The sequence below is a fragment of the Galleria mellonella genome, unplaced genomic scaffold (genome assembly GCF_026898425.1).
Source record: "Galleria mellonella isolate WM207_F2 unplaced genomic scaffold, CSIRO_AGI_GalMel_v1 utg184, whole genome shotgun sequence".
Classification (NCBI taxonomy): Eukaryota; Metazoa; Arthropoda; class Insecta; order Lepidoptera; family Pyralidae; genus Galleria; species Galleria mellonella.
Window position 1 is genome coordinate 11,125,262 of NW_026442025.1, and position 27,465 is coordinate 11,152,726.

Consider the following 27,465-nt stretch of genomic DNA (forward strand, 5'->3'; position numbering starts at 1 on the left):
ACAAAATTTTATTAATATTCATGTTACTTACAATAAAATTATAATGTATATATACAAATTTTTAACATCTTTTTATAATAATAGTAATATTCATTGATAAATCGTGTCCATTGTGCCGCGTAAGTTCTGAACGTTCATTTACGAAATTACGAATGTTCAATGTTGATTTAGAAAACTACATCATATTTCTAGATTCGCTAAATAAATAAGAAATGCTGTAATAACTTTAAAATGGGTAGGTAATATTTTTTAATAATATATATCACATAATGTATTCCTCTAATATATGATTTGTCTTCAGATGAAGCAAGTAATACCACACTGGATCTCTCGAGGCGTGGGCTAAAGAAAATAGAGAAAGCGCCCGCTGAAGATTCCAAGACAATTATTAATCTGATTCTTGATCAGAATGAGCTCCAGCGACTGGATAATATTGACACTTATAATCGCATCGAAAGTGTACGTACAAATTTTCCAAATGTAAAGATTTGTAAAACATCATTTAACTAATACTGCCGAAATATGATTGTTAAAAAGAGCTAGTAAGCTTAAATAGACGTGGTCTATCTATTCTGTTTATTACACAAAAAATTAAATCGCCCCTAAAGGTACCCATTATAAAAAAAATATCCTTTATATATTAAATAGTTCGAAAATTGGAAACTCATCTGCTCTTATTTAGGAGTCAGCTAAATAAAAGCAGGTGAGGAGCAGTTGCCTAAATATTACCTTTTTAGCCATATCAATGTTCGTATAATTTTTTTTCACAAATATATATAACAAAAGCACATATAGTTATTATAAAATACAAATAGTGAAACTTTTGTCAGTTTATACTCAATGCACTCAGTAAACTGCTCTATATCAGAAATAGGCAAGAACAGTGTATGTATCTGATTGGCACAGTACTTTATTATAGTAGTGTTAGTACAGGAGGCACAATACATATTTTATTATCTTTTTAATAAATGAGTACCATATTTGCACTTTATTGTCCATCCCAAAGCATAATAATTTTTGTACTTAGTTTGTGTAGGAATTTCCAAATTTAATATTATTCAATCATAACATTACAAACATGAGTATAATATAGTTGCTGTATGATCCTGGCATAGAATAGGCCACCCCTTCCATTCCCGTGGGTGTTGTAAGAAGTGACAAAGGGACTCATAAAACACCAAAGCCTAACTGTAGTTGTGAATTCACCTATCAAACATGGCAACTACTAGTAAAACCTCCCTAAGGAAGATGCTTATGTTCAGCAGTGGATATTTAAAAATTGATATGATAATGACAAAATAATCCAACCAATAATCATTTTATACTCTGTCATATCCTTGTAGAATACAATAGTCTGAAAATTGTTTTATTTTCTGTTACAGTTGTCCATATGCAATAACTTTTTGCTTCGGATGCACGGTGTATCCAGATTAACAAACCTCCGCATTCTGGCGTTGACCAACAATGGTATCCTCCAAATTGAGGGTTTGAAAGATTTGATATACCTTAAAGTATTAAAACTGGCTGGTAAGTATCCGTTATTGTTATTGATGATTTACTTGAAGACAATCCTTTAAAATTGAGAGTGCAAAAAGGAAAGATATAGAAAGTATATAGAATGTAAATAATTATTTTGTACCAGACTTTTTTTTTTTGTAATATAGTCAATAAAGAATAAATAAATAAACTAATCTCAAATATAAATAAAAATATAAAATATTCTTTGAATAATGTCATTCACCCCAACACTTTGACAAGTGGTAAATGAATAAAATGATAGTAATCAGTAACTTAGTAGTTTAAACAGTTTTAATGAAATTTGGTATACACATAATATTGGTGAAGGATGGCTATTTATTATGGGAGACAGAAATATGTATATATGAGGATTATTATTCCCAGTCAATTAACATATTCCACTCATGTGTGTGAGACAAACTCATGAGATCTCATATCTGTATAATTATAATAATTGTCATTAGTAATAGAAGAGTATAATTCGATTATATCCAAATATATCTTTGTTTACAGGTAATAACATTAAATCAATTGAACACTTGAATCACAACATGCATTTGGAGCATCTAGATTTGTCCAACAATCAAATATCATTTATAGCAGACATTTCCTATTTAAAAAATTTAAAGGTAAGATTAGAAATAGTATAACAGAGTAGAATATAATAACATTATATATGTTATATAGAGGAATTTCGGTGGAATATTGACTTTCATCACCTACTTCATCTCACACTTAGGTGCTGGTTCAGGGCTCCCGTAATTCGTGTTATCGGTGTCTATTTTTTCCTCGATTTATGTGTATGCATATAAAAACAATAATAATAACAAATAATAACCTAAACTCACCCCAAATAACCGAAGATTATTAATATTTTTAATCACTGCCGTGGAGGTCGATGGTTGTTCCCGCGTAAAAGTTGACACACAGGCGTTGTTGCACGGCACTCACACCAGAGGGCAGGCGTTTCCATATATCCCCGTAATGACTAATTTACAGGGACAATATATATTTATATGTGTGTGTGTGTGTGTTGTAGAATTGTGAAAGTGTGGTGCCGCGAAGTAAAAATATTGCAGATAAATTAAACATCCCCCCGCCCGAGAAAGGCTGAATGCCTTTATCAAACAAAACCGCTTAAAATAAATAAATATTGGAAACTGTATAGACCGCACTTATACAGAACCCACTTATGAAACCGCAACAAAAATAATACTAATAAATTAAAAAAGCTAAACTAATACATAATAAATAACAAGGTTGCAACTAATTAGAGGGAAGTCTGCAAATCTTGACAACTGGACGCGTTATAGTGCCAGTTGCAGTCTTAAGTTTCACAACTCGTACTACACTGTCTTTACCAGGCAACAACTCTAAAATCCTGCCTAATCTCCACTTTAATGGTGGTAAATTTTCATCTTTAATTAGAACTAAATCATCCACCTTGGGAGGGTCTGTAGGAGACATCCATTTATTCCGCATTTGAAGAGTATGGAGGTACCGCTCACTCCACTTTCTCCAGAAACGCTGTGACAGTGCCTGAATAAGATTATACCGATTTAACCGCGAGTTAGGAATATCCTCAAAATTATATTCGGGCACTGATAACAAAGATCGACCGATTAAAAAATGTGCCGGTGTTAAGACTTCAAAATCTTGAGGATCTTGTGTCAAAGGACACAAGGGCCGGCAATTAAGAACCGCTTCTACTCTAGTAAATACCGTTACTAGCTCCTCAAAAGTTAATACCTGGTCACCGATGACCCTCCGTAATAACGTTTTGGCTGCCTTTACCGTAGCTTCAAAAAGACCTCCAAAATGTGGCGCTGCTGGCGCATTAAAACGCCAATTAATATTTTGTTTAGCAGCAGTACCACTAAGCTCCGCTTGTACTTCCCGAGAAGCTAAATACCGCTGTACTTCATCCAAATGTCGGTTTGTGCCTACATAATTGGTGCCATTATCCGACCGAATTACACTCGGGAGACCTCGTCGAGATGTAAACCTGGTCAAAGCTGCCAGAAAACTATAAGTAGATAAGTCCGTAACACATTCAAGATGAATGCACTTAGTAGCTGAACAAATGAAAACGCACAGATACGCCTTCAAAGTTTTTGCATTTCGCAAACGTGAATGCTTTATAATAAAGGGTCCGGCAAAATCCGTTTGCACAGTATGAAAAACTCCCGTAGCAATCACTCTATCGGTAGGTAACGAAGACATCAAGGGTTCCGCGGGTTTAGCCCTTGTCCGAAAGCATGAAATACATTTAAAAATTCGGCTACGTATAACTTGACGTGCCGAAATAATCCAAAATTGACTTTGTAAAATAGCCTGCAATGCCGTTGAACCTATATGGCAATGCATTTTGTGATAATGATCAATTATTAAAACCGTTAATGGATGATCTTTTGGCAGAAGAAGAGGATGTTTCCTATTAAAAGACAAATCGGAATAATTCAATCTTCCTCCTACACGTAATAGACCATCCTCACTAACGAAAGGCATAAGCCGCCGCAACCCTAAAGAACAAAGACTCTTTCGATTAATACAATCCAAATCATTAGCAAACGCTGTAGTTTGAACCAATTTTATTAACCGCAGTAAGGCAAATTGCCTTTCCTTTGCTGTCAAAACACCGGTAACTTTATGATTTGGATTTTTAGAATTATTAATAAACCGAAAACAATAAGCCACTACCGCTAGCAGTACAGTTAATGAACTAAACCGCGTAAAGATGGGATTCGCTTCCGTCTGTACCATATGAACTTTTACCATCGTCTTGCGAAGACCAGGCAAATCGCCTTCTGCCTTTTTCATTATATTCTGAGGCCAGGTATCAGCCTGACCTTTAAGCCAAGACGGACCCCACCACAATGTGTGTTCGAGCAATTCCGACGCGCGACAACCACGACTTGCAACGTCTGCAGGGTTCATTTCCGATGGTAAGTGCCGCCACTTTATATCTACACCGCTATTGACAATCTGTGACACTCTATTTCCTTCAAAGGTCTGCAAAAGATGAGGTGAGATCCGCAGCCATGAAAGTACGATAGTGCTGTCTGACCAACAAACAATATCTTCAATATCCACCTCATTCTGAATAGAGTCCACGACATATTTGGTAAGCCGTACCAATAATGTCGCGCCACAAAGCTCTAGTTTGGGAATGGTAAGTTTGGACTTTACTGGTGAAACTCTTGACTTGGCCATCATTAAAGTTACAGTAACCTCACCACAGTTATTGACCGCTCTCAAATAAACAGCTGCGCCATAGCCGAGTTCAGACGCATCAGCAAATCCATGAATAGAGCAAATCTTAGAATCTCCTAGGGCAAACCGCTTCAGATTAAAACTTTCAATTACAGGCAAATCCTTTAAAATGCCTTGCCAATCCGCAACAATATCCGCAGGTGGTTTGTCATCCCATGACAACTTTAATAGCCAAAGCCGTTGCATCAGAATCTTACCTTGTAAAATGATTGGAGAAATCCAGCCCAATGGGTCAAAAGTTCGAGCTACCGTCGACAAGATGAAACGCTTTGTACATATTACATTATCATTTAGCTTGGTATGATAAGAAAAACTATCATTACTGGGATCCCATTGGATGCCTAATATTTTAATGAAGCTAGGCCCGTCCGCATTATCTACAAAGATACGAGGTTTTTCTAAATCTTCCTCAGATATGTCTCTCAATAACTCCGCGGTGTTAGAGGTCCATTTACTGAGATCAAATCCGCCCAATTTTAATAAACCGGTCAGATCCCGCTTAAGATTTTGTGCTTCTTCTAGCGTATCCGCACCACCCAAAATGTCATCCATGTACACGGAAGTACGAAGAAGACGCGCCGCCGCCGGAAACCGTGATTCTTCGTCCTCAGCCAACTGTCTTAAGGTCCGTATCGCGAGATAGGGACTCGACTTCATCCCGTAAGTGACGGTATTCAATTGATAAAGTTGAAGAGGCATATCTGGGGACTCTCTCCAGAAGATGAGTTGATATGGCCGATCTTTTGGGTTAATCAAAATTTGACGGAACATCATTCGGATGTCCGTTGTAAATACATATTTATGTAATCTAAATCTACAAATAATCTCCATTATGTCGCGCTGAAGCTTGGGCCCCGCATGCAAACAATCATTAAGACTAACTCCGTTACTAGTGCTACCACTAGCATCAAATACGACCCTTATATTTTCCGAACCTACTTTAAAAATTCCGTGGTGGCATATAATATAAAAACAACCGGAAACATAGTCTTCTGGTTTACCGACGCAGAGTGACATATGTCCCTTTTCCGCATAGTCTCTCATGAAATCTACATATTTTTTACGCAACGAGTCATTACGCTGAAGCCGTTTTTCCATTGCCAAGAACCGCTTCTTAGCTAATGGGACTGAATCTCCAAGCAAAGGTTTGTTGGATAAAAAAGGCAAATGTACAACATACCTACCGCCCTTATCCCGCTGATGAGTGCTTACAAAAATAGACTCGCACTCCATGTCCATAGGGTTTTTAACCGCGTGAGGAAGGTCTTCAATTTCCCAAAATCGTTTCAAAATATCATCCGTAGAAATGTTAGAATAAAATGTATGAGAAGAATGAGTAGCCCGAGGACATGGATCTGTAGCCATAAATGTGACAGGACCAGTCAACACATGCCCGAACACCGTATTCATCGCACGAGGTAAGTGGTCGTGTACCTTGATAGTACCGCCGCCTAAATAAATGTCCCCAATAAGATCCGCGCCAATCAAAATATCAATTTCTCGACTTATAAAAAATTGTTCATCCGCAAGAACTAATCCTCTATAATTATCCTCTAATCGAGGTGATAAGGAGAATCCTGGCAAATTACGAGTGATTTTATTCAAAACTGTAGCCGTTGTAAAGAGAACAGGTAAATCCGCATACTTGGGTATAATAGTCAAGTTAACAACCTCTTTACAACCGCTTACAGGAATATCGCTTAGCCCCGTGACTGTTACTACGTTAGATTTAAACCGCTTTAATCCTAACTTATTAGCACAATTTTCAGAAATAAACGTACTCTGACTGCCGCCATCAAGCAGAGCACGTGCCTCTAGATAATATCCGTGTGAATCTAATACCCGAACCATAGCAGTTGCTAGCAAAACTGTATGTTGGTAGGTCCCACAGGGTATTGCTTGCGATGACATTCCTCCAAACACGTTATTAACACTTGTACTCGTCGATTGAACCGTGGCCGCAGGGACCGTCACCTGAGGTACATGGTCCGGAGCATTCGTATTACTCATGATGTGATTGGATGGTGATCGCTGTTGCCGCTCCCGCGCCCCCGCAGGGAGGTCAAAATGTAATAATGAATGATGCTTTGGCGAGTTGCATTTGTAACAATTTCTATTATATTGACATTGTGCAATATTGTGACTATTAAGACATCGAAAGCATAAATTATTCGATATCACGTGACGCTTTCTAATAGTAGGCGTTAAACCCAAAAATTTCTCGCACTTGACAATGAAGTGACCCGCTGTCCCGCAATATTTACAAGATGTGGTAGAATGATTTTGTATTACCGCATGGGCAGCTCGTACCGCTGCTGGAGCTGGCATTCTACGCCGCATAGAAGTGTTGGAGTCAGGAACCGCACTGGACTCCAACTTTCGTATTTCACATTCCAAAAATTTTAATAAATCCGAAAAAGTAGGTAGTTCCTTTTCCTCAATCTTGTTTTCAAAATCTTTTTTTAAGTTGTTATCCAATTTTTGAAAATTAATATAATATAAAATATATGACCACGAATCTACTGGAAAATTCATCTTTTCTAACGCCTTTGTATTTTCTAATAAAGTATTTACAAATAATTTAAGACCACTTAAATTCCTAGAATTTACTGGTGGCGCACTCAATAAATTGTGCAACAACTTATCCGCCAGTAACCGCTTGTTACTATACCGCGCTTTAAGCAAGTCAATTGCGATCGAATAATTATCACCAGTAACAGATAGGTGTTGAATTAACGTTTTGGGCTCCCCTACTAATGAACCTGACAAATAATATAATTTTTCCGTATTCGATAAAGTTAAATCTTGACCGACTAATGAATGGAAAAGTTCTATAAAGGAATTAAACTCCTCTAACTTTCCAGAAAACGTAGGGAGTGTCAACCGAGGAAGAATTGCCTTAAACTTAGCAGTGGAATCAGTATTTTGATTATCACTACCGCAATCATGTTTTGTTTCACTAAACAACTCGAGATGACGTCTCTTAATAAAGTAATACCTTTTGTTATAAGTTTCGTATACGGCTTTAAGTTTATCTAAATCCGAGTCATCCGCCTTAAGTTGCATTTCAAAATGCATAGAAACAAATTCTTGGTAATGAGTGTCTAAATCGGTATATCTAACTCGAAACTCATTCTTTTGTTCTACTGTTAGTTGGTCTGTCCGCACAAGATCGTATATAAGATCGATATTCTGAACTACCATATCGTACTTCATTTGTATTCTTTTAACCGCAGCCATTTTTAAGAAAATATTTATTTTAATTATAAGTTAATCGTAAAATATAAACAATAACAAACAGAAAATAACTTCAAAAAGTATAACGACTTGAATATTCAAACAATTAGATTTATCCTACAATAATTTAAAATAACAAAAATATATAGGTACTTATAGATTTCCTATCTTATAAATCTACAAGTATATACAAAATAAATAACTAAACAAATGGAAACTATGTGATTTACCAAACTAATAACCACATAAAAGGATTATTCTCCTTTTATTGTATCCGCTTATTTAAAATAAAATATTGTAAAACTAATAAAATTAACAATGCTTATTTACCGATATAAGCCTTAAATAAATATGTTATATTACAAGACCGCAAGAAAGAAATAACACTTATTAATAATAGAACAACCTTAAAATCAACAAATACAAAAGTATCTAAAACCGCAAAAAAAAATTAATTATACTTTTATGTCGAAAAAGTATCCAAGTAATTAGAAAAAATCCCCTTAAATATAAAAGTGACAAAAATAAAAACGCAAAAAGAAAGAATCGCATCCAGATTTGAAACACCGACCTCCAAATCGCAATCCGCCGCCCGCAAAGTTTCCCCAATATATGAATGAAAAATAGTGTGAAATTACTAAACACTATCCGCTACTAAACCAGGTGCAAACTTTATCATTTATTATTACCGCTAATAAATAAGACCGTATATTTACTTTATTATTTAAAAACAATTATTCCACAAAAACAATCAGAGGATGATAATCTAGCTGCAAGATTTAGAAAAGAAAAACAAAATACCTAGTGTGTACGGTGAAATGAAGTTTTTTTTTTTTATGTAAATTGAATGTGAATATGAAAGTGTAATTATATGGGGGGTCAATCAAAATCATATATATAAATACCTAACACTGAAACATAAATATTACCGCAAAATATGTGTACAGTGTATAAGTTTCCGATTACTACTTTAATAATTTTTACAACGTAGGTGGAAGCATATGACCTACGTGTATCCGCGATTTTAAGTGTTTTCTTTGTATAAATGATTTAAAATAGACAACGATAACGGGTTATAAATCCGTCTCGAAGCGATCAAATGTTATATAGAGGAATTTCGGTGGAATATTGACTTTCATCACCTACTTCATCTCACACTTAGGTGCTGGTTCAGGGCTCCCGTAATTCGTGTTATCGGTGTCTATTTTTTCCTCGATTTATGTGTATGCATATAAAAACAATAATAATAACAAATAATAACCTAAACTCACCCCAAATAACCGAAGATTATTAATATTTTTAATCACTGCCGTGGAGGTCGATGGTTGTTCCCGCGTAAAAGTTGACACACAGGCGTTGTTGCACGGCACTCACACCAGAGGGCAGGCGTTTCCATATATCCCCGTAATGACTAATTTACAGGGACAATATATATTTATATGTGTGTGTGTGTGTGTGTGTGTGTTGTAGAATTGTGAAAGTGTGGTGCCGCGAAGTAAAAATATTGCAGATAAATTAAACAATATATATAATTTTATATGTAAAATATAATACTATATTTTACATATAAAATTATATTATGAAGCAATTGTTTCATAATACGAGCTTCTACTATTTTCAATGATGTATGTATATTTAATAGTAGCAGCTGTTATATAAAAAAACTATTACAAATTATTCATTCCATGGTTTTAACAACATTTAGCCTGTGTCTGTATATTTAATAATTATCTAGATTGTAAGTAATTTGTGCATTTAATAATTATCTAGATTGTAAGTAATTTTCATTAACTATATATGGTAGCTTTTAATTAGCTTATTGTTGTCATGTCATGTTAAGTTATTATATCTGTAATTCTCAAAAATTATAAATAAATTAATAATTAAATATGGATATTAGAGACGACTAATATCTGAAGTTATCAATTCCAATCTGTATAAACTGTGAGTTTTTTTGGGTTTTTTTTTATACAACTTAGAATGGCAAATAAGCTGACGACGCGTTGCCATTCCTGAGGACTCAGATGTTATTCCTCTGTACCCTGTAAATTCACGCCATATTCCACCCTTCAAACCAAAACACAGCCATGCAAACACAACTGCTTCACGGTAGAAACACGAATGGGACAGAGGTGCCCAAGCAATCGACTTTAAGGAATAGCTCTTGAAAATCTATTTCAACATTGTGTTAGTTAGTTATAATTACGATCAATTAGTAAATCACTTTCTTAAAAATAACTTTGTTATGATAATAAAGTTACAGTTAATCAATATTTTCCGCAGCATCTAAATTTAGAAAGGAACCGCATAATGGACTTACGTCAGTGCGACCGCTACCTGCCCCCCAACTTGGAGCACCTGGCGCTCGGTCATAACAACATCCAGGACCTGAATGAGATCTGTCACCTTGTGCACCTAACCAAGTTAGACAGCTTCACTATACAGGGCAACCCTTGCATATCAATGGCGGGCAAGGACAAGTTGTATCCTTTTGAAAACAGAAATCATTTGTTTTAATACAAAATTCTTTATTACCGTTTTTGAGAGCTTAAGTTTGAGAAGATTTTGTTTTTGGGTATGTCTTAAAAATATTACGAAATAAAACATGCTGTGTAGCTTGAATCAGTTTATGTCATGCTAATATATTTTTTTAATATTTGACAATGGAATGGAGTACGCCGTTAGCGCAGATGGGGCACTAGTAAAGGATGATAGGTGAGATGAAATGGCAGGTCAGTTAGCCCATCGTTATGAATACACTAGGGATTTAGCAAGATACAATAGTTTCCAGAGAGGACCGTGTTTAGGTTGACCTGATAAGGTATATTGCTAACAGTGGGACTGGTAATCTGCATTACTAACAATCCCTTCCTATCCTCATGTTGATATTGAGTCTATCTACATACATTAGTACAATTTGTTATTTAACAAAGTATAAAAGTAACCATTTCAATATATTTGACAGTGGAATTAAGTTTAAAAAAGCAAACTGAGAATTTTTAACAATATATGTCTCATTTGTTGAAACTTACAAGGAACTGATCTAGTTGTGTTTCGATCTGCAAATCTGGGTACTTAAGATGTTCATGTTACAAAGATTGGTAACGTCTGATATCTTTAAATTGTGTATATATAATAATAAATTCTGGTAACATAACAATCAATTCAATAAAATTAATATTTAATCAGTAACTGTTTTGTCCCCCCTTTTCTTGTCCGAACTATTACAAGACAAATTATTATTATTATTTTTTTACAACACAGGGGGCAAACGAGCATTCGGCTCACCTGATGGTAAGTGACTACCGCCGCCCATGATCACCCACAACACCAGCGGCATTGCAGGTGTGCTGCCGGCCTTTTAAAAAGGAATATACTCTTTTCTTGAAGGTTATGTTGTCGTATCGGTTCGGAAATACTGCTGCTGGAAGTTGATTCCAAAGAATGGTTGTGCGTGGAAGAAAGTGCCTTGAAAAACGCACGGTGGAAGACCGCCACTCGTCCAGATGATTGGGATGAAACTTTAGTTTGTGGCGGGTTGTACGGTGGTGAAAATCAGCAGCAGGTATCAATCCGAACAATTCCTCAGAACACTCCCCATGATAAATTCGGTAGAAGATGCACAGAGACGCAACATCTCTGCGCAGTTTCAATGGGTCAAGTCGGATAGTAAGGCGTTGACTATCGATAATTCGAGCCGCCCGACTTTGAATGCGGTCTAACGGAAGGAGTTGGTACTGTGGCGCTCCTGCCCACAGGTGAGAACAGTATTCCATATGCGGCCTGACTTGGGCTTTATATAATTTCAGGCGGTGTTCTGGCATGAAATATCGTCTCACCCTATTGAGCACTCCTAACTTTTTGGAAGCTATCTTAGCCTTCTCCTCCAGATGACCGCAAAACTGGACGTCGCAAGATATATCAACGCCCAGAATTCCTAGACTCGACTTTTTATCAAGGGAAGTGCCCTGAAAGTGAGGAGATACGACAAACGGCGTCTTTTTTGCGGTAAACGCGCAGACTTGTGTCTTTTTGGGGTTAAATTGGACAAGATTTTGTTCACCCCAGATCGAAACTTGATGGAGTGAAGTTTCGATTTCAGACACAAGTCTATTCCGGCACTCATCGGTATGTGCCCGCGAGATCTTTGCATGACCGGTATATAATGTATCTCCTGTACTGTCATCCGCATAGCAATGAATATTACTTATCTGTAACATATCATTGATATGCAGAAGAAACAGAGTCGGAGATAGTACACAGCCTTGCGGGACACCAGCATTCAAAGGTTTTAAATCAGAGCATGCACCGTCGACTACGACCTTAATGCTACGTTCCTTGAGAAAACTGGCGACCCAAATGCACAGTCTCGCAGGCAACCCAAATGAAGGTAGCTTTGAAAGCAGCGCTCTATGCCACACCCGATCAAAGGCCTTCGCAATATCCAGACTAACTGCTAAGGCCTCTCCCTTACTCTCGATTGCCACTGCCCATCGGTGTGTTAAGTAAGCTAAAAGATCACCGGCCGAACGTCCCTGTCGAAAGCCATACTGGCGATCACAGATCAGCCGGTGCTCTTCTAGGTACCGGAGCAGTTGACGGTTAATGATGGATTCCATAACCTTCGAGAATAAGGAAGTGATAGCTATGGGCCTATAGTTAGCTGGATCTGAGCGATCTCCCTTTTTAGGGATCGGATGCACCAGAGCAGTCTTCCAAAACTTTGGGACTATGCCCGATGAGTAGCTAAGCCGAAAAAGACGCGTAAGAACCGGAGCCAACTCTGGTGCGCACGTCCTAAGCACAATTGGAGGAATACCATCAGGCCCAGTCGACTTATGGATTTCGAGGGAGAAAAGTGCTCTACGCACTGAGCTATGCGTGAATTTAATGTCAGGCATAGAGCTCCTACAACACGTGATGGTCGGTGGTGGTTTCTCCCCGTCATCCAATGTCGAGTTTGACGCAAAGATGGATCCAAGAAGATCGGCCTTTTCTTTAGCGTTCTGGGCCAACGAGTCATCCTCCCTGCGCAAAGGTGGAAAAGATGAATTACAGAAATTCCCTTGTGCAGCTTTGGCAAGAGACCAGAAAGCTCGAGTCCCAGAGGGCAAACTATCCAGTCTCTTGCCAATTCTACTAATATGCTCTGACTTCGCTGTGGCTATAACTCTTTTGAAAGACCTAGAGGCAGAGTTATACTTCTTTTTAAGAGCACTGGTGTTAGGATCTCGCGACGCCACACCTTTAGCCCAGGTTAGGAAGCAATTATGCTTAATTGATCCTCTGTATGTAACATGAGTGAGGAATGGGCAGCAGCATCCCTCTTAAAACGTCTCTAAAAATCTAACTGTGGTTGCCATCCGGCCTCCCAAGCGTGGCAACTACTGGCTAAACTCCCCTTATAGGGAAAAATTATGTTCGGTAGTAAACAGTTAACTACTGAAATAATAATAATAATAAAAATGTAAAATCAGCTGCTTTAGAAACGGACATTTCTGAAAGTCTGAGAGTTGATTAAATAATTTTTCATATATAATGTCTTAACATGAACTCCAGAGGCTTTGACTACCGACCATTCGTTCTCAATTGGATTTTGAGCGTCAAATCTATAGACGGATTCGTGGTCAGCGCTATAGAGAGGTAAGTGATTAAATTATATATCTATTTAATTTCTTTTATACAACTTAGAATGGCAAACAAGCTGACGGCCCATCTGATGGAAAGTGGTAACCGACGCCTATAGACATGAGCAGTACCATGGACATAACAGAGTATACTGTTTCGCCCATGATACCATCCATGCGTTACTATTCCTGAGGACTCGGGTGTTATTCCTCTGTAGCCTGTAAATTCACTGCCATATCCCACCCTTCAAACCGAAACAGCCATGCAAACACAACTGCTTCACGGTAGAAACACGAATGAGACAGAGGTGCTCAAGCAAACGACTTTTTGTACAAAATCTTCCTCTGGTAAAAATATTATGGACTCTGAGGTGCCGAGTGCATTAACAAGGATAAATGCTTAATTGACCTTTAAGGTTGTCTGTAAAAGATTTCCCTAGCGATAAGACCGCCTTTTGTACCTTTATGTGTATTTCAATCTGTATTTATGTTACTGTATTTCAATTGAATTATTCACTTGCCATTGTATATTTTTGTTTATGGTGCAATAAAGAGTTAAATAAATAAATATAACAATTACTGCTTTTAAAACGGATATTTCTGAAAATCTGACAACGTTAAGGTGCCTTAGAGTGCATAAGACATATCTATACGCCAAAATTGTTCAATCAAGAGTAGCAATGTCGAATTAGATGCGACCCATTACTGATGCGTGGCGCCTGTGTCCCCATTGGACCTCGACGTCCCCAGGCGCTCACCCATTTATACATATCCAAATCAATTTATCTGGGTCGTAAATTAATATAAATCGTTTTTAATCTTTCAAGCGGCCATTAACTCCTACGAGCGTATTCACATGTTTACGAATCGTTAAACGTTACAAATATTTGTACCGCGTTCATGTCTATAAACGACGGTTACTATTTAGAATCAACTTTATTTTTTCATGTTTGTTACCACTTTCCAGCAGGTGGACTTTTTTTTTATTGGATGAAAATGGAGTGGTATCCCCGCCTGCGCTAATGGGATACGCTGGCGGGGTACCAGTGAAGGGTGATCGATGAGGATGAAAACAGGCCAGTAAGCCCATCATGATGAATTCATCAGGAATTAATCGTGATAGTTTCCAGGGGGAACCGCGAGTAGGTCGACCTGGTTGGGTATATTGCTAGCAATGGGATGCTTAGTCCCCATTACTAACAATCCCTTCCCCCCTCCAGCAGGTGGACTGTCTGTATAAAAAAAAAGAAGTACCCGTCAGTTACCTATAATTTGGAAAATTCCTTCTTTTTTTATTTGAAAGTATATATACAAATTGGTCTTATAGTATAAATTACTGAACTGATTTTAATAGAATTTCTATGGGGCCAATCTGTAGGTTTACAACTGACAGAGTTACTCTGACAGCCCACCTCATGGAAAGTGGTAACCATCACCTATAGACATGAGCAGTACTATGGACATAACAGAGTATACTGTTTCGCCCATGATACCCCCCGTGCGTTGCCATTCCTGAGGACTCGGGTGTTAATCCTCTGTACCCTGTAAATTCACTGCCATATCCCACCCTTCAAACCGAAACACAGCCATGCAAACACAAATGCTTCACGGTAGAAGTACGAATGAGGTTTGCCCAAGCAAACGACTTTTGTACAGTCTCCTTCCATATAGATCCAAACTTCAGTCATCAGGCCATCTAAGGCATGTTCCATGTCCATTTTTTTATGACTTCTGTTACTAAAGAAGATATTTTCATAATTTATACTGTCAATATGCAATTATATAAGCAGTATCACCATGCTATGCGTATGCAATGTATGCGAAACATGAATATGCAAAAGCAAACTTTCACACTTTCGTTCTGAATACATTTTCTGAAAGAATCACTACATGGAAACTGTACATTTAGCAATATCTTAACCGATCGCTTCCTTTCCCGTGGGTGTCGTATAAGAGAAGAGATGAATAAGAGAACTTAATGGTCAAGGGATGGGCAGCAGCGTCCCTCTTAAAACATAACTAAAGCCTAACTGCGGTTGCCAATCTGCCTGCCATGCGTGGTAACTATAGATACCCTATTCCCGCACTCTCCCTTATGGGGAATCCTAACCTTAGCATTGAGTGTGGTATAGTATAACTGATCGACTGGAGGGAAAAGAATTGTTAGTAATGGAGACTGAGAATCCCATTGCTAGCAATATACCTAACCAGGTCGATCTCCTCGCGGTTCTCCCTGGAAACTATCATGGTTAATTCCTGATGAATTCATCATGATGGGCTAACTGGCCTGTTTTCATTCTCATCTATCACCTCTTACTGGTGCCCCTGCAGTGTATCCCATTAGCGCAGGCGGGATTACCATATCATTTTCACCCATCAAAAAAAAACTCATCGACTGACATATCAACGCATACATTGCCTTCTTGACCTTAAAAGCTTAAAATTTTCCATGAAAGCATTAAGATTTGCCTAAATTTCCATGGATATGGAAAATAAAATGTTTCACATAATTAGTAAAAGTTAAAAAAAAATCTTCAAAAGCATGAATGAAATTTAACTCCAAATTTAGGACATTTTATACAAAACGCGTGTGTAAATTATCGATTTAATATAAAAAGAAATCTATAATTAAATATCTACAATGAAATTGTTTAGTTAAAAAAATATTCGGTTTTATGACTATGTTCACACACTCCCTGGCTCAGTGGTGAGACACGTTGCTTTGCGCAAATAAGGTCTTGAGTTCGATTCCCGGCCTGAATTTAAGAAAGAAACTTTACTGAATTGGCTCAGGTCTGGATGTTGTGCGTTGTGCCTAGACGTGAGTAATATGGATACCGATCCGATATCTATATATTGGGTTACTTTGTACATTGATGGCGAGAAAACAGGTCATCACCCATTTCGATATCGCCCATAACTTTTATTAATATTAAATAAAATTATGTTACAGCTTAAAAGCAGAATGGTTGTACAGTCAAGGCAAGGGGCGGCACTTCCACGCCGGCCAGCATCAGGAACTATGCGAGTACCTTGCGTCTACATGCCCGCTGACTGCCGATGCGTTGGAGACTGAGGATCAAAGGAAACTGCGCCTTATTCTCAGCAAGGTACGATTAAAATTGGTATTCTTTATTCACAAAATGATCTAGCACTAAGAATGTTTCCCATCCTGTCGTTTTAAATAAATGGTAAACCACCAGGATATTGTTTGTTATTCCTGTATTTACCTACTTCTGGAACAATATAATAACAATATGTTTATACAATGTACGCAGACCGTGTGACTGCCTATTTTTATTTTTTAAAATAACATCCAATTTACGTGAAAAGGTTTGCTGGAAGAAATCTCTTATTAGAGATAAGCTCGCCTTTGTACATTATGTTTAAAATGAATTGTGCTTAACATTATATTTTGTGTACAATAAAGAATAAAGAATATCCTATATAGTGTGGCTGTTGGCGTCATCATCGTCATCATCATCTCAGCCATTATCTGTCCACGGCTGAACATAGGCCTCCCCCATAGACTGCCACACGAAATGGTCCTGAGCCATCCATAGCCAAATCATCATATGATGATAATAATGTTATAAAGCAAATAGTAATTTAAAAATGTTTGTAAATTTTATATAATTTTCAATGTAGAAAACTATATTTTGTTTTTCCTACTTCAAAAAGGAGGTACTCAGTTCGGTTGTATATATATTTTTTTAAGATTCAGAAAATTCTTTTTTTTTTTTTATCTGAAAGGACACGCTCACAGATTGGTCCTATAGACATTTTATCAAAATCATTTTATTTGTTCAGTTTTGAAATAAAAGTAACTGGTTTTAGCACAATCGAAGTCGGTTTTTTTTTTAAACAATATTTAAGTTACTATAATGTATAATTTGTATATGTATAATATAATTATAATTTCTTGAACTTCCAAATAACTCAAAAACACTGAAAAACAACATTTGAGAATTAATTTCATACAATTAATTTTAAAATTGTAACAGGCACAACATCATCAACAACAGTTGAAAGACCAAAATCACAGTCCTCTGAAACCTAAACTGCAATCACCGAGAATGCAATGTAAGTACATTTGTATTTGTTTCATAAGGAATAGGTAGTAGAACTGCACTGGGAGGGAAGCTAACAGGTTAGCGCCGTATTCAACGGATCTTCCATCGTCGAACGTAGCAACCATATTGAAACTCCGTCGCGCATTTTCAGTCGACTGCAAGGCCTCATAATCATCGTCATATCAGCCTTAAACTGTCCATTTCTGAACATATGCTTCCGCTTGGGGGGTTTTACCAGTAGTTGCCACACTTGGCAGGAGGATTAGCAACCGCTAGACTTTGCAGATGTTTTAAGAGGTACGCTGCTGCCCATACCTAGCCCTCCCTTAGTCGCCTCTTACGACACCTACGGGAAAGGAAAGGGTGACCTATTCTGTGCCGAGACTACACGGATTAGGCCTCATAATGTTAGCTTAAAATTAATTCTGTCTGTAACATAGACGCATAAAAATCATTTATTTAAAAAAGTTCTTTTGGAAGTGGCTTAAAAATATTGTCTGGTGTAGCTCGGATAGCGTCCCGGCACATGGGCCGGTCGCCGGATCGGTTGACGTCGAGTTACCACGCGGCGCTCTCCAGGAATTCTCCCTCGCACCAGCCAGCTGCGGCCTCAGACATCCCCGCAGCCATGAGCCAGAGCTTCGACTCGCCCGGACTCATGTACGCCATGGACAAGAAGGACGCACGGGACAGAGAGAAGGAGAAAGAGAAGACGCAAGGTCAGTGTAAATAATAGATTTATTTTAATATATTACCTAATTTTATTTTTGATATTGAATTTCGAAGGCTTTTAGCTACTAAGACTGTTTTTTTTTTTATTATACCACAAAAGTGGCAAACAAGCATACAGCCCGTCTGATGGTCACAGTAGCCTATGGACGCCTGCAACACTAAGAGAGTTACTTGCGTTATGCTGACCCTGAAGAAACCCTAATATACCTTTTTTGAAGAACCCAATACTGTAGTCTCTAGGAAAAACCTCGGCAGGGAGCTTATTCCATAGCCTGAGCGTTCACGGGAGAGAAATCTTCAGTAACTGTACTGCACGCGACCGTTTAGGTTCAATCGTGTGAGGTAAATTCTCTATCGATGGTGAACGATGTTAAGAATTCACAAAGATATAACCTTAGGAAATTATATATATTACTGTTATAATATTAGTAAAATAGAATGGATACGATAGATCTATCGTATGTTATTCACGCTCTTATATTGTAATGTCTTATTGTTTTAGAACAACCCCCGGCAGCTGTTAAAGTGGCGAACCATTCTCTCGAAGCAGCTTCTAAAATGGTACCAGTTCCCGAATCACTGATGAGCCCCGACTACCAAGATCCAATCTACGATATACAGCGAACCATACCAAAACCGACCAACAATTCAGTAAATAGCATCTCCAATACTTCATCACAGTCGAGCAACAGCAGTATACAAGAAGAGAAACCACAGAGGTCGAGTATGAACAAGAATTTAAGAGGTTCCCCTAAGTTAACGAAAAGTGCTGCTTCATCACCAAAACTCAAGTCCAAAATGGAACAACGGAAGGGCAGTTTGTCGAGCGTTAAACATGACGAGGGTAAAATGAACGGCGTAAAAGATGATCAGATAGATCCTGAAAAACTGGAAATAATAAAGTTAGCCTCGAATCAGCGGCGGCAGAAGATGACAGCGGAGTCGATGGCAGCTGTTACAATACAGAAAATGTGGAGGGGCTACCGAAGCAGGAATTTGAACAAAGACACCTTGAGGATCTTGCACGCTATTCAGGCAGCTAGAGCGAGACAACATATACAGTGAGTTTAACACATTGCTTTTCTTATGTGTAATTAGATTGAGAACGCTCGACTAGTTTTGGGATCATTTCGTGATTCTTAATCATGAGCGGCTGTGACGCGAGCTTGAGACTGAACTAGTCGAGCTTCCTCCATCTAATTACATGTAAGTTAAACTAATAGTTTTTACATTAAAATCTAATGTATGCTTACGAAACTGAAATAACATTGCTTTTTGGTCAGGTCTATTAAATAAATTCAAAAATGTACTTGCTAGCTATTCAATCAATAATCTAGAATTATGTATACTATTGACGGTTACCTCCTTTTAAATATTTCTAGGAGGCTGACGTGCGATATGGAGGCAACAAAAGCGGCGTTAGAGAGTGAACGTAAGATCCAACAATTGCAAATGCAGGCGATCAATGCTCTTTGGAAGAAGGTCTCTACTCTCCAAACTGCTGGTATGTTATGAAATTATAAAGATGTCTCCACAACTAATATTATGTTATGGGATGTGTTAACGTGTCATTCCACTAAGTAATGTTTTTTCTTTTAGTAAAAGATAATGTGTAAAATTGTTTTTGATTTCCTCGCATTGTTTGGAAAAAGTACTATACAAGCCTTGGCCACAACTAGGCATTGATGGACTCACGTATGTGTGCCTCGGCTAGGCCTCGGCCCACATTTGCACGTTCGTCCATCAATGCCTCAGTCGCTGGCCGCTGCAGTAATGTACTATATCTTTCCCTTTATTCTCCAACACTCCCCTTTACCATTGTTTATGGTGTTCCAGAGAGCCGGCAGCCGTGCGCGGAGAGCGTGGAGAGAGCGGAGACGCTGCGGCACGTGAGCGAGGCGTGCGCGCGGCTGCAGGCGCAGGTGGCCGACCTGCACGCCTGCATGCGCCGCCTACTGCACGCCGTCACCGCGCCCGCCGCCGCCGCCGCCGCCAACACCGCCGCCACGCAGACCGACATCTGCGCCGTCGTCACGCCGCAGGTGAGCCATCATCATCATATCAGCTGCTGACTGCAGGCGCAGGTGGCCGACCTGCACGCCTGCATGCGCCGCCTACTGCACGCCGTCACCGCGCCCGCCGCCGCCGCCGCCGCCAACACCGCCGCCACGCAGACCGACATCTGCGCCGTCGTCACGCCGCAGGTGAGCCATCATCATCATATCAGCTGCTGACTGCAGGCGCAGGTGGCCGACCTGCACGCCTGCATGCGCCGCCTACTGCACGCCGTCACCGCGCCCGCCGCCGCCGCCGCCGCCAACACCGCCGCCACGCAGACCGACATCTGCGCCGTCGTCACGCCGCAGGTGAGCCATCATCATCATATCAGCTGCTGACTGCAGGCGCAGGTGGCCGACCTGCACGCCTGCATGCGCCGCCTGCTGCACGCCGTCACCGCGCCCGGGACACTACTGCCCAACCCTCGACCGTTAAATTCCCAGTCACACGACATTCACGGAATAGGTAAAGGTGGCCCATTCTATGCCGGGACCACACGGCAGAACACCTTAGCCTTCAAAAATGGCAACGCATGAAGAGTATTATGGGTAAGACGGTATTCTATGTTGTGTCCATGATACTGTTCATGTCTGTAGGCGACGGTTACCACTGTTCATCATAAAAAAAAGTAGGTGAATTGCAGTGCCTGCATGCACGGCGGGGATGCGAATAACGGAAGTTGGACAGCGGTCTTTTTTTTATTTTTTTCCTTGGCGAAACGTTCTCTTTATTTCACTGAATCAAACGTTACGTTTACTACATAGGCAACAGTGAACAGTCAGCATTTTTATTTTGCATTTATTAACCAATTAAAAATAAAACAATTCAGTTTTATTTTTTGTGATTGGTACCTTATAATTTCATCAGTTGTTAATTGATTTGGATTTTTTTTTTTATGTGAAAGGAAATAATTGAAGGCGGTTTCTTTTTGGGTAACAATTGAATGAATTCATATATGCGTTAGGAGGAGCGATGCGGATGGCTGCGGCGGCCACAATCGCTACAGCTGTCGGGACCCAACGCCCCGCCCGCAGCATCCGCCCCGCCAGCCCCGCCCGCGCCCGCTGCTACCACGTAAGTTTTTTTTTTATAGATGAAAATGGTATGGTAACCCCTCCTGCGCTAACAGGATACGCTAGCGGGGCACCAGTGAAGAGTGATAGATGAGAATGAAAACAGGCCAGTTAGCCCATCATGATGAATTCATCATGATAGGCTAACACTCATCATTCATCACACAGGAATTAATCATGATAGTTTCCAGGGGGAACCGCGAGGAGGTCAACCTGGTAGGGAATTATGCTAGCAATGGGGCTGTCAAACTGCATTGCTAACAATACCTTTCCCCCCCTACCACTTAAGTTGCTGAGTAATCTGACGAACCCCATGACACAATGGCATCTAAGGTGCTTTAAATAAATACCTTTGAATATATTACGTGACGTCATCTACTCTCAGACTAAACAAAACTTGTCACAGTACAAGTTACTAATTAGCTGAGATAAATTTTATTTTTGTAAATACATATAGAATTCCACATCTGCCCTTCATACGCTTTCTGTTTTTACCCAATGGTTAGCGGGTAGAGAATACCATATGGCATTAAGCTCGCCATTTGTACAAAGTTTTATTGTGCAATAAAGAATAAATAAAAAATAAATTCCTTTTATGGGATAAGCCATTGCACTCATTATTTTCTTAAGAACTCTGTATCCCTAGTATTTAAGACTTTACTGTACAGTAAAGTGTTACAAACAAACAAACATTTCTCAATAATCTATTCTCAACAATTTCTCGGTTTGTCCAACGGTTTACTGGTACATAGAATGTGCATTAAAGTTTAAATAAATAAATGTAAAACAAAAAAAAACATATGTACACATTGATACAAACGTTTGAATTGTCCAGGAATCGAACCCACATGCGACTATATTTAAATTATTTACACAAATGAATGTGACTGCCACACAGCATATTCATGCTGTCGCAAGTCGCTGTTTTCTTTTTGTTAAATAAATTCTTAAATTTATTATCATTCCATTATGTGTATTAGTCTATGTTTTTTTTTTTTTAATTTATTAATATTAACATACAGTAATACAATATATAATTATTATATAATAAGTTTACATTGAATATGTTGAAATTTACTACCAACAACGTTATCTAGAGATTACTATATAAAGAAGAAAAGTATACAAACATGTAAATACAGCCGAGAAGTGCCGACTGACCATTATATCTATTTTTTAAATTACATTTATCACACATTGACACAACCACATCACCGGTACCAATTATACAAAACAAATATATTTAAATATATAGCTATTTTATAATGTAATTAATAATTTACACACAAAAAACCTGTAATATTGTGTTCACAGCGAAAAACCAAACGAGATGGACGCTCTAGACATAGAGCGTACCGAATCCGTGATAGAGGAGAAGGCAGACAGCATAGAAGAACTCGAACGACACCAAAGCATCCTCACCGACTGATAATGGACACTCCACCCTGTTGTATTGTTATTAAGGTTCAAAGCTTGAATCGGCTTGGTCAGGTAAGTGATAGAATTTGTTTAGTCATCGGGTATTATTTTGTAACATGTTAAAAGTTTAAGGCCATATTACACTATCAACTGTATAGGATCATATATAGATTGATTAAGTATAAAAAGATAATGAAACATTTTTAGAATAAATAATAGTACATTACTGCGGCGGCCAGCAACTGAGGCATAAATGGACGAACGTGCAAATGTGGGCCGAGGCATAGCCGAGGTACATATACGTGAGTCCATCAATGCCTAATTGTGGCCAAGGCTTGTATAGTACTTTTCTCAAACAATGCGTGGAAATCAAAAACACAATTTTACTTTTTAAGTTCAATGACGAATAACGAACAATAATATTTTTTTGTATCAGCTGTTAACTGTCCACTGCTGAACATAGCCTCCCCTTAAGAGGGGTTCGCCAGTAATTGCTAAATTATATGATTTGTATGAATTAGGAATGAACTAGTAAGATCACTTTTTGTTTTTATTCACTGTTTTACGATTATTCTACCAAAAAAAATCACAAAATATTGTTTGCGACATGGAAAAGGTTTATTGTAGCAAAAATAATGTTTTATAATATCTACAAGTATTATTCTGATAATACGCGATGTATGTACATACATATGAGCCTATATATTTGATAGTGTAATATGCCCCTAAAGGCGACTGAATTGTACCATTGTTTATTTTTAATATTTAATAACAGCATATTAGATTAAAATGTTGGGACGTTTTAAGTATTGTCGAGCCGCGTTTGAAAACACTCCTACCATTATATTAGGTCTGTTTATACAAAATTCAATTCTATAATTATTTATTACAAAGATACGGTAAAATATTTGTGTTAGGGGCGTAATAGACTATCAAATATATAGGATCATTGTCTATATCTATGTTTAATATTGATGCACTTTTAATAACAGCATAAAAAGTTACAGTGTGCTGTGCAACTTTAGGAATCATCACTTAGTTTTTAGCATTATTTGTCACTTCAACATATACATATGATCCTATATATGATATTGTAATATGCCCCTTAGAAAAATGACGTCTGCAAGACGTTTTGAAATTGTATAAAATAATTCATTGTGTGTAAATATACTATATTTTAAATTAAAAACATTGATTGAGCTTGGCTTTTCGAAATATAGTAGACTATTTTATAAAAGGGTGGCAATGAATGTTTATGTAATTGGGACACCATAATTGCACTATTAAATATATAGGATCATATCTAGTCTATTTTTATCTTTCCAACGATTTTACCAATTTCGTCAATTAAGTAAGCTAGTACTGGCTTCGATATTGTTAAAATGTAGTGATGTGTAATATCCGATATCTATAGTTTAATTAATTTTATTAATAATTAATTGAGTTTTTCTATACATTGATAGCCACCCATTGCGGTATCGCCCATACTAGTCGGATAACTACATTCATTACGAGCGGGGTCTTCTTTTCAATATTACATATTGGATAATCGATTGTTCATATTGGTCCACTTAACATTTAGAGTTTATTTTGTTTCAAAGAGGGAGACTTTGTACAAAAGTCGATTGCTTGGGTACTTCTGTCCCATTCGTGTTTCAACCGTGAAGCAGCTGTGTTTGCATAGCTGTGTTTCGGTTTGAAGGGTGGGATATGGCGTGAATTTACTGGGTACAGAGGAATAACACCTGAGTCCTCAGGAATGGCAACGCATGAGGGGTATCATGGGCGAAACAATATACTGTGTTATGTCCATGGTACTGCTCATGTCTATAGGCGACGGTTATCACTTTCCATCAGGTGGGCCGTCAGCTTGTTTGCCATTCTAAGTTGTATAAAAAAATCAGTTCATAAATAAGTTATATCAATCTAAATAGTCACATATAAAATACTATAAAATAACCGGTTAGTTAAATTGGCTGAAACTTTATAAATGTATTAGGTACGTAATTATCATTTAAGTATATAATACAATATAAGACCGGATTCATGGAGAGTTCCAATGGGAATTATTTACAGGAAATACATAGAAGCGGGCAACACCGCGGGAAACGGTTAATCTACATAATTTTTAAATTTCATAGTCCCTCCGTGGCGAAAAATGGTTTCAAATCTTAAGCATTTGAAAGTAATTTTCAACTAGTACGACGTTAATGTACGACGTAATATGTATGATCCTATATATTTGATAATGTAATATGCCCTTAGAGCAGTATAATATGATCAAAGCGAGCGTGTTTGCCTGAGCTTGGCATATTTATTTGCCCTCACATTAAACATAAGTACATGACATTAGATGATAAGTTATTTATTGTTTATAATCCTTATTGGAATATGGAAATTTGGAGGCTGTACAGGATATGCTACGGCTTCACACATCGTGAAGGCATCCTGAAGGCCTACCATGAAATGTTTTCCGAAATTTCGGGTCCGAACGAAACACAAATTTAATGTTAAAATTACATGATACATACCGTTTAAAAATATTAAAAATGCTAAAGTATCGTTCCTTTGGACTTTTATGATAGGATTTATGACAAACGAAATGTTAAGCTCACATTTACTGGGTCGATTTCGGTATGAACAAAAACACACAATTGAGTCCGAAAATTCGAAATTTCATTTCATGGTGGACCCCCCGGTGTGTGGACACATCATTACGAAAACTTGGTCACTTAAATAGATTTTTTTTTATGGGTGAAAATGAAATGGTAACCCCGTCTGCGCTATCGGTATACACTGGTAGGGCACCAGTGATAGATGATAGGTAATAATGAAGGCAGGTCAGTTGGCCCATCGTGAAGAATTCGACAAGAATTAACCACGATGGTATATTACTAGCTATGGGGCTTTTAGATCCCATTATTAACAATCCCTTTTCCCCCATAGAAAGAAGTTAAAAGCCACTTTCGCTACGCTATCAGTTAACTCCCGCACATCCAACAATTCGATGTCACCATCTATGTTAAATAATGTCTGAAAAACAATCATCGTATTCACTCACTCATATTTTTTTAACGCGAGTTACAATAAATGATAACATATTTTTCTATGTTGCAAAGCAGGCATGGAAATTATTGCTTCATTTAATTCTTTTTTTTTTTATTTAAGAGTTTCCTCTTATTGAGGCAACTAATACGTACATTCCCTTCCAGCCACCTCTTTTCCAGACTATATCTTTGACCTCCCTATACGACATGACACGTAGTGTTTTCTTTAGAGAATTTATAATTTAAAGAAAATGTATTTTTAATTATCACTGTGATGTAACATGTGACAAATGTTATGAGTGATATTCACACATGTAATGACCTAATATCGAACTCAGGGGGGAAAGGGATTGTTAGCAATGGAGTTTGACAATCCCATTGCTAGCAATGTGCCTTATTAGGTCGACCTCCACTTGGTTCCCCTTGGAAACCATCATGAATAATTCTTGTTGAATTCGTCACGATGGGCTAATTGACCTACTTCATCCTCACCTATCATCCTTCGCTGGTGCCCCGCCGGTGTATACCGATAGCGCGGGTGGGGTTACCATTCCATTATCATCCATTAAAAAAAAAATATCGAACTCACTACTAGTTGCTTTTGAAAGTGGAATAAGATTTTTTTAATTTTAAAAGAGCAGTCTAATTAAGACAGTGTGCTAAACTGTATTCACTCGTTATTTACGGTCCAATCGGCCGTCTACTATGATTTCATTGCACTACTGAGTACAACCTATGACTTACAAATAAAAGTGGAAGTAGCGACAATCTGTGATTTCATTTATAGCTATTTGTAGCTAAAGTATATAAAGCAATGTAACAGCAGTGACGTATGATTTTGCATGTCTTATGATATTACACATGCTATATGTGAAATAGAAATAAATGACTTTTGTAAACAATTACAGTTATATTTGAAGTATTGGCCAAGGATTTTGTAAATGCTTGGAGTATAAGGCAAGTCATTAATGTAAACCAAGCATTAGACCGTTCGAGGTTTGATTCTAGATATACACTTGAGACTGACTAAATGACACTCTGTTATGTCAGAAATTACTATATGAGTGGTCACCTCACATTTTTTGCAGCATTTTGTAGTGCAAGTCGGCACCAACGTTTATTACAGATCACTCGTTAATCTTTTTCACTTAATACACGATTATAGCCGTGTACATATGGTGTTGGCTCGGAAGAAGTTTTGCTACTAAGTATTGGATAATATGGATACCGATACGATATCTATATACTGGGTTCGTCTAGATATTGATGGCGGAAAAAGGTCATCACTCATTTCGATATCGCCCGTATCGGTCGGATATCTATTTAGGTATATGTTAAAAGTATGTATTATTATTCTTGGAATAACAGGCTTTTAACGTATTCGTTATTGTACCAGTATATATAGATA

The 27,465-nt window shown here is 37.9% G+C and overlaps 1 protein-coding gene across 1 annotated transcript; it reads left to right on the top strand.

The window, feature by feature from the left end:
• Positions 1 to 100: 100 nt before the first annotated feature.
• Positions 101 to 26,993, top strand: LOC113515799 (centrosomal protein of 97 kDa). Its single transcript, XM_052893763.1, has 14 exons — positions 101 to 235; positions 302 to 459; positions 1,383 to 1,527; positions 2,032 to 2,147; positions 10,312 to 10,511; positions 13,588 to 13,671; positions 16,609 to 16,765; positions 17,660 to 17,738; positions 18,235 to 18,447; positions 18,963 to 19,521; positions 19,843 to 19,964; positions 20,297 to 20,502; positions 21,483 to 21,592; positions 22,906 to 26,993. Exons 1-14 carry the CDS (start codon positions 232 to 234, stop codon positions 23,018 to 23,020), a joined length of 2,268 nt encoding a protein of 755 aa, XP_052749723.1. The 5' UTR covers positions 101 to 231; the 3' UTR covers positions 23,021 to 26,993.
• The last annotated feature ends 472 nt before the right edge of the window (positions 26,994 to 27,465 follow it).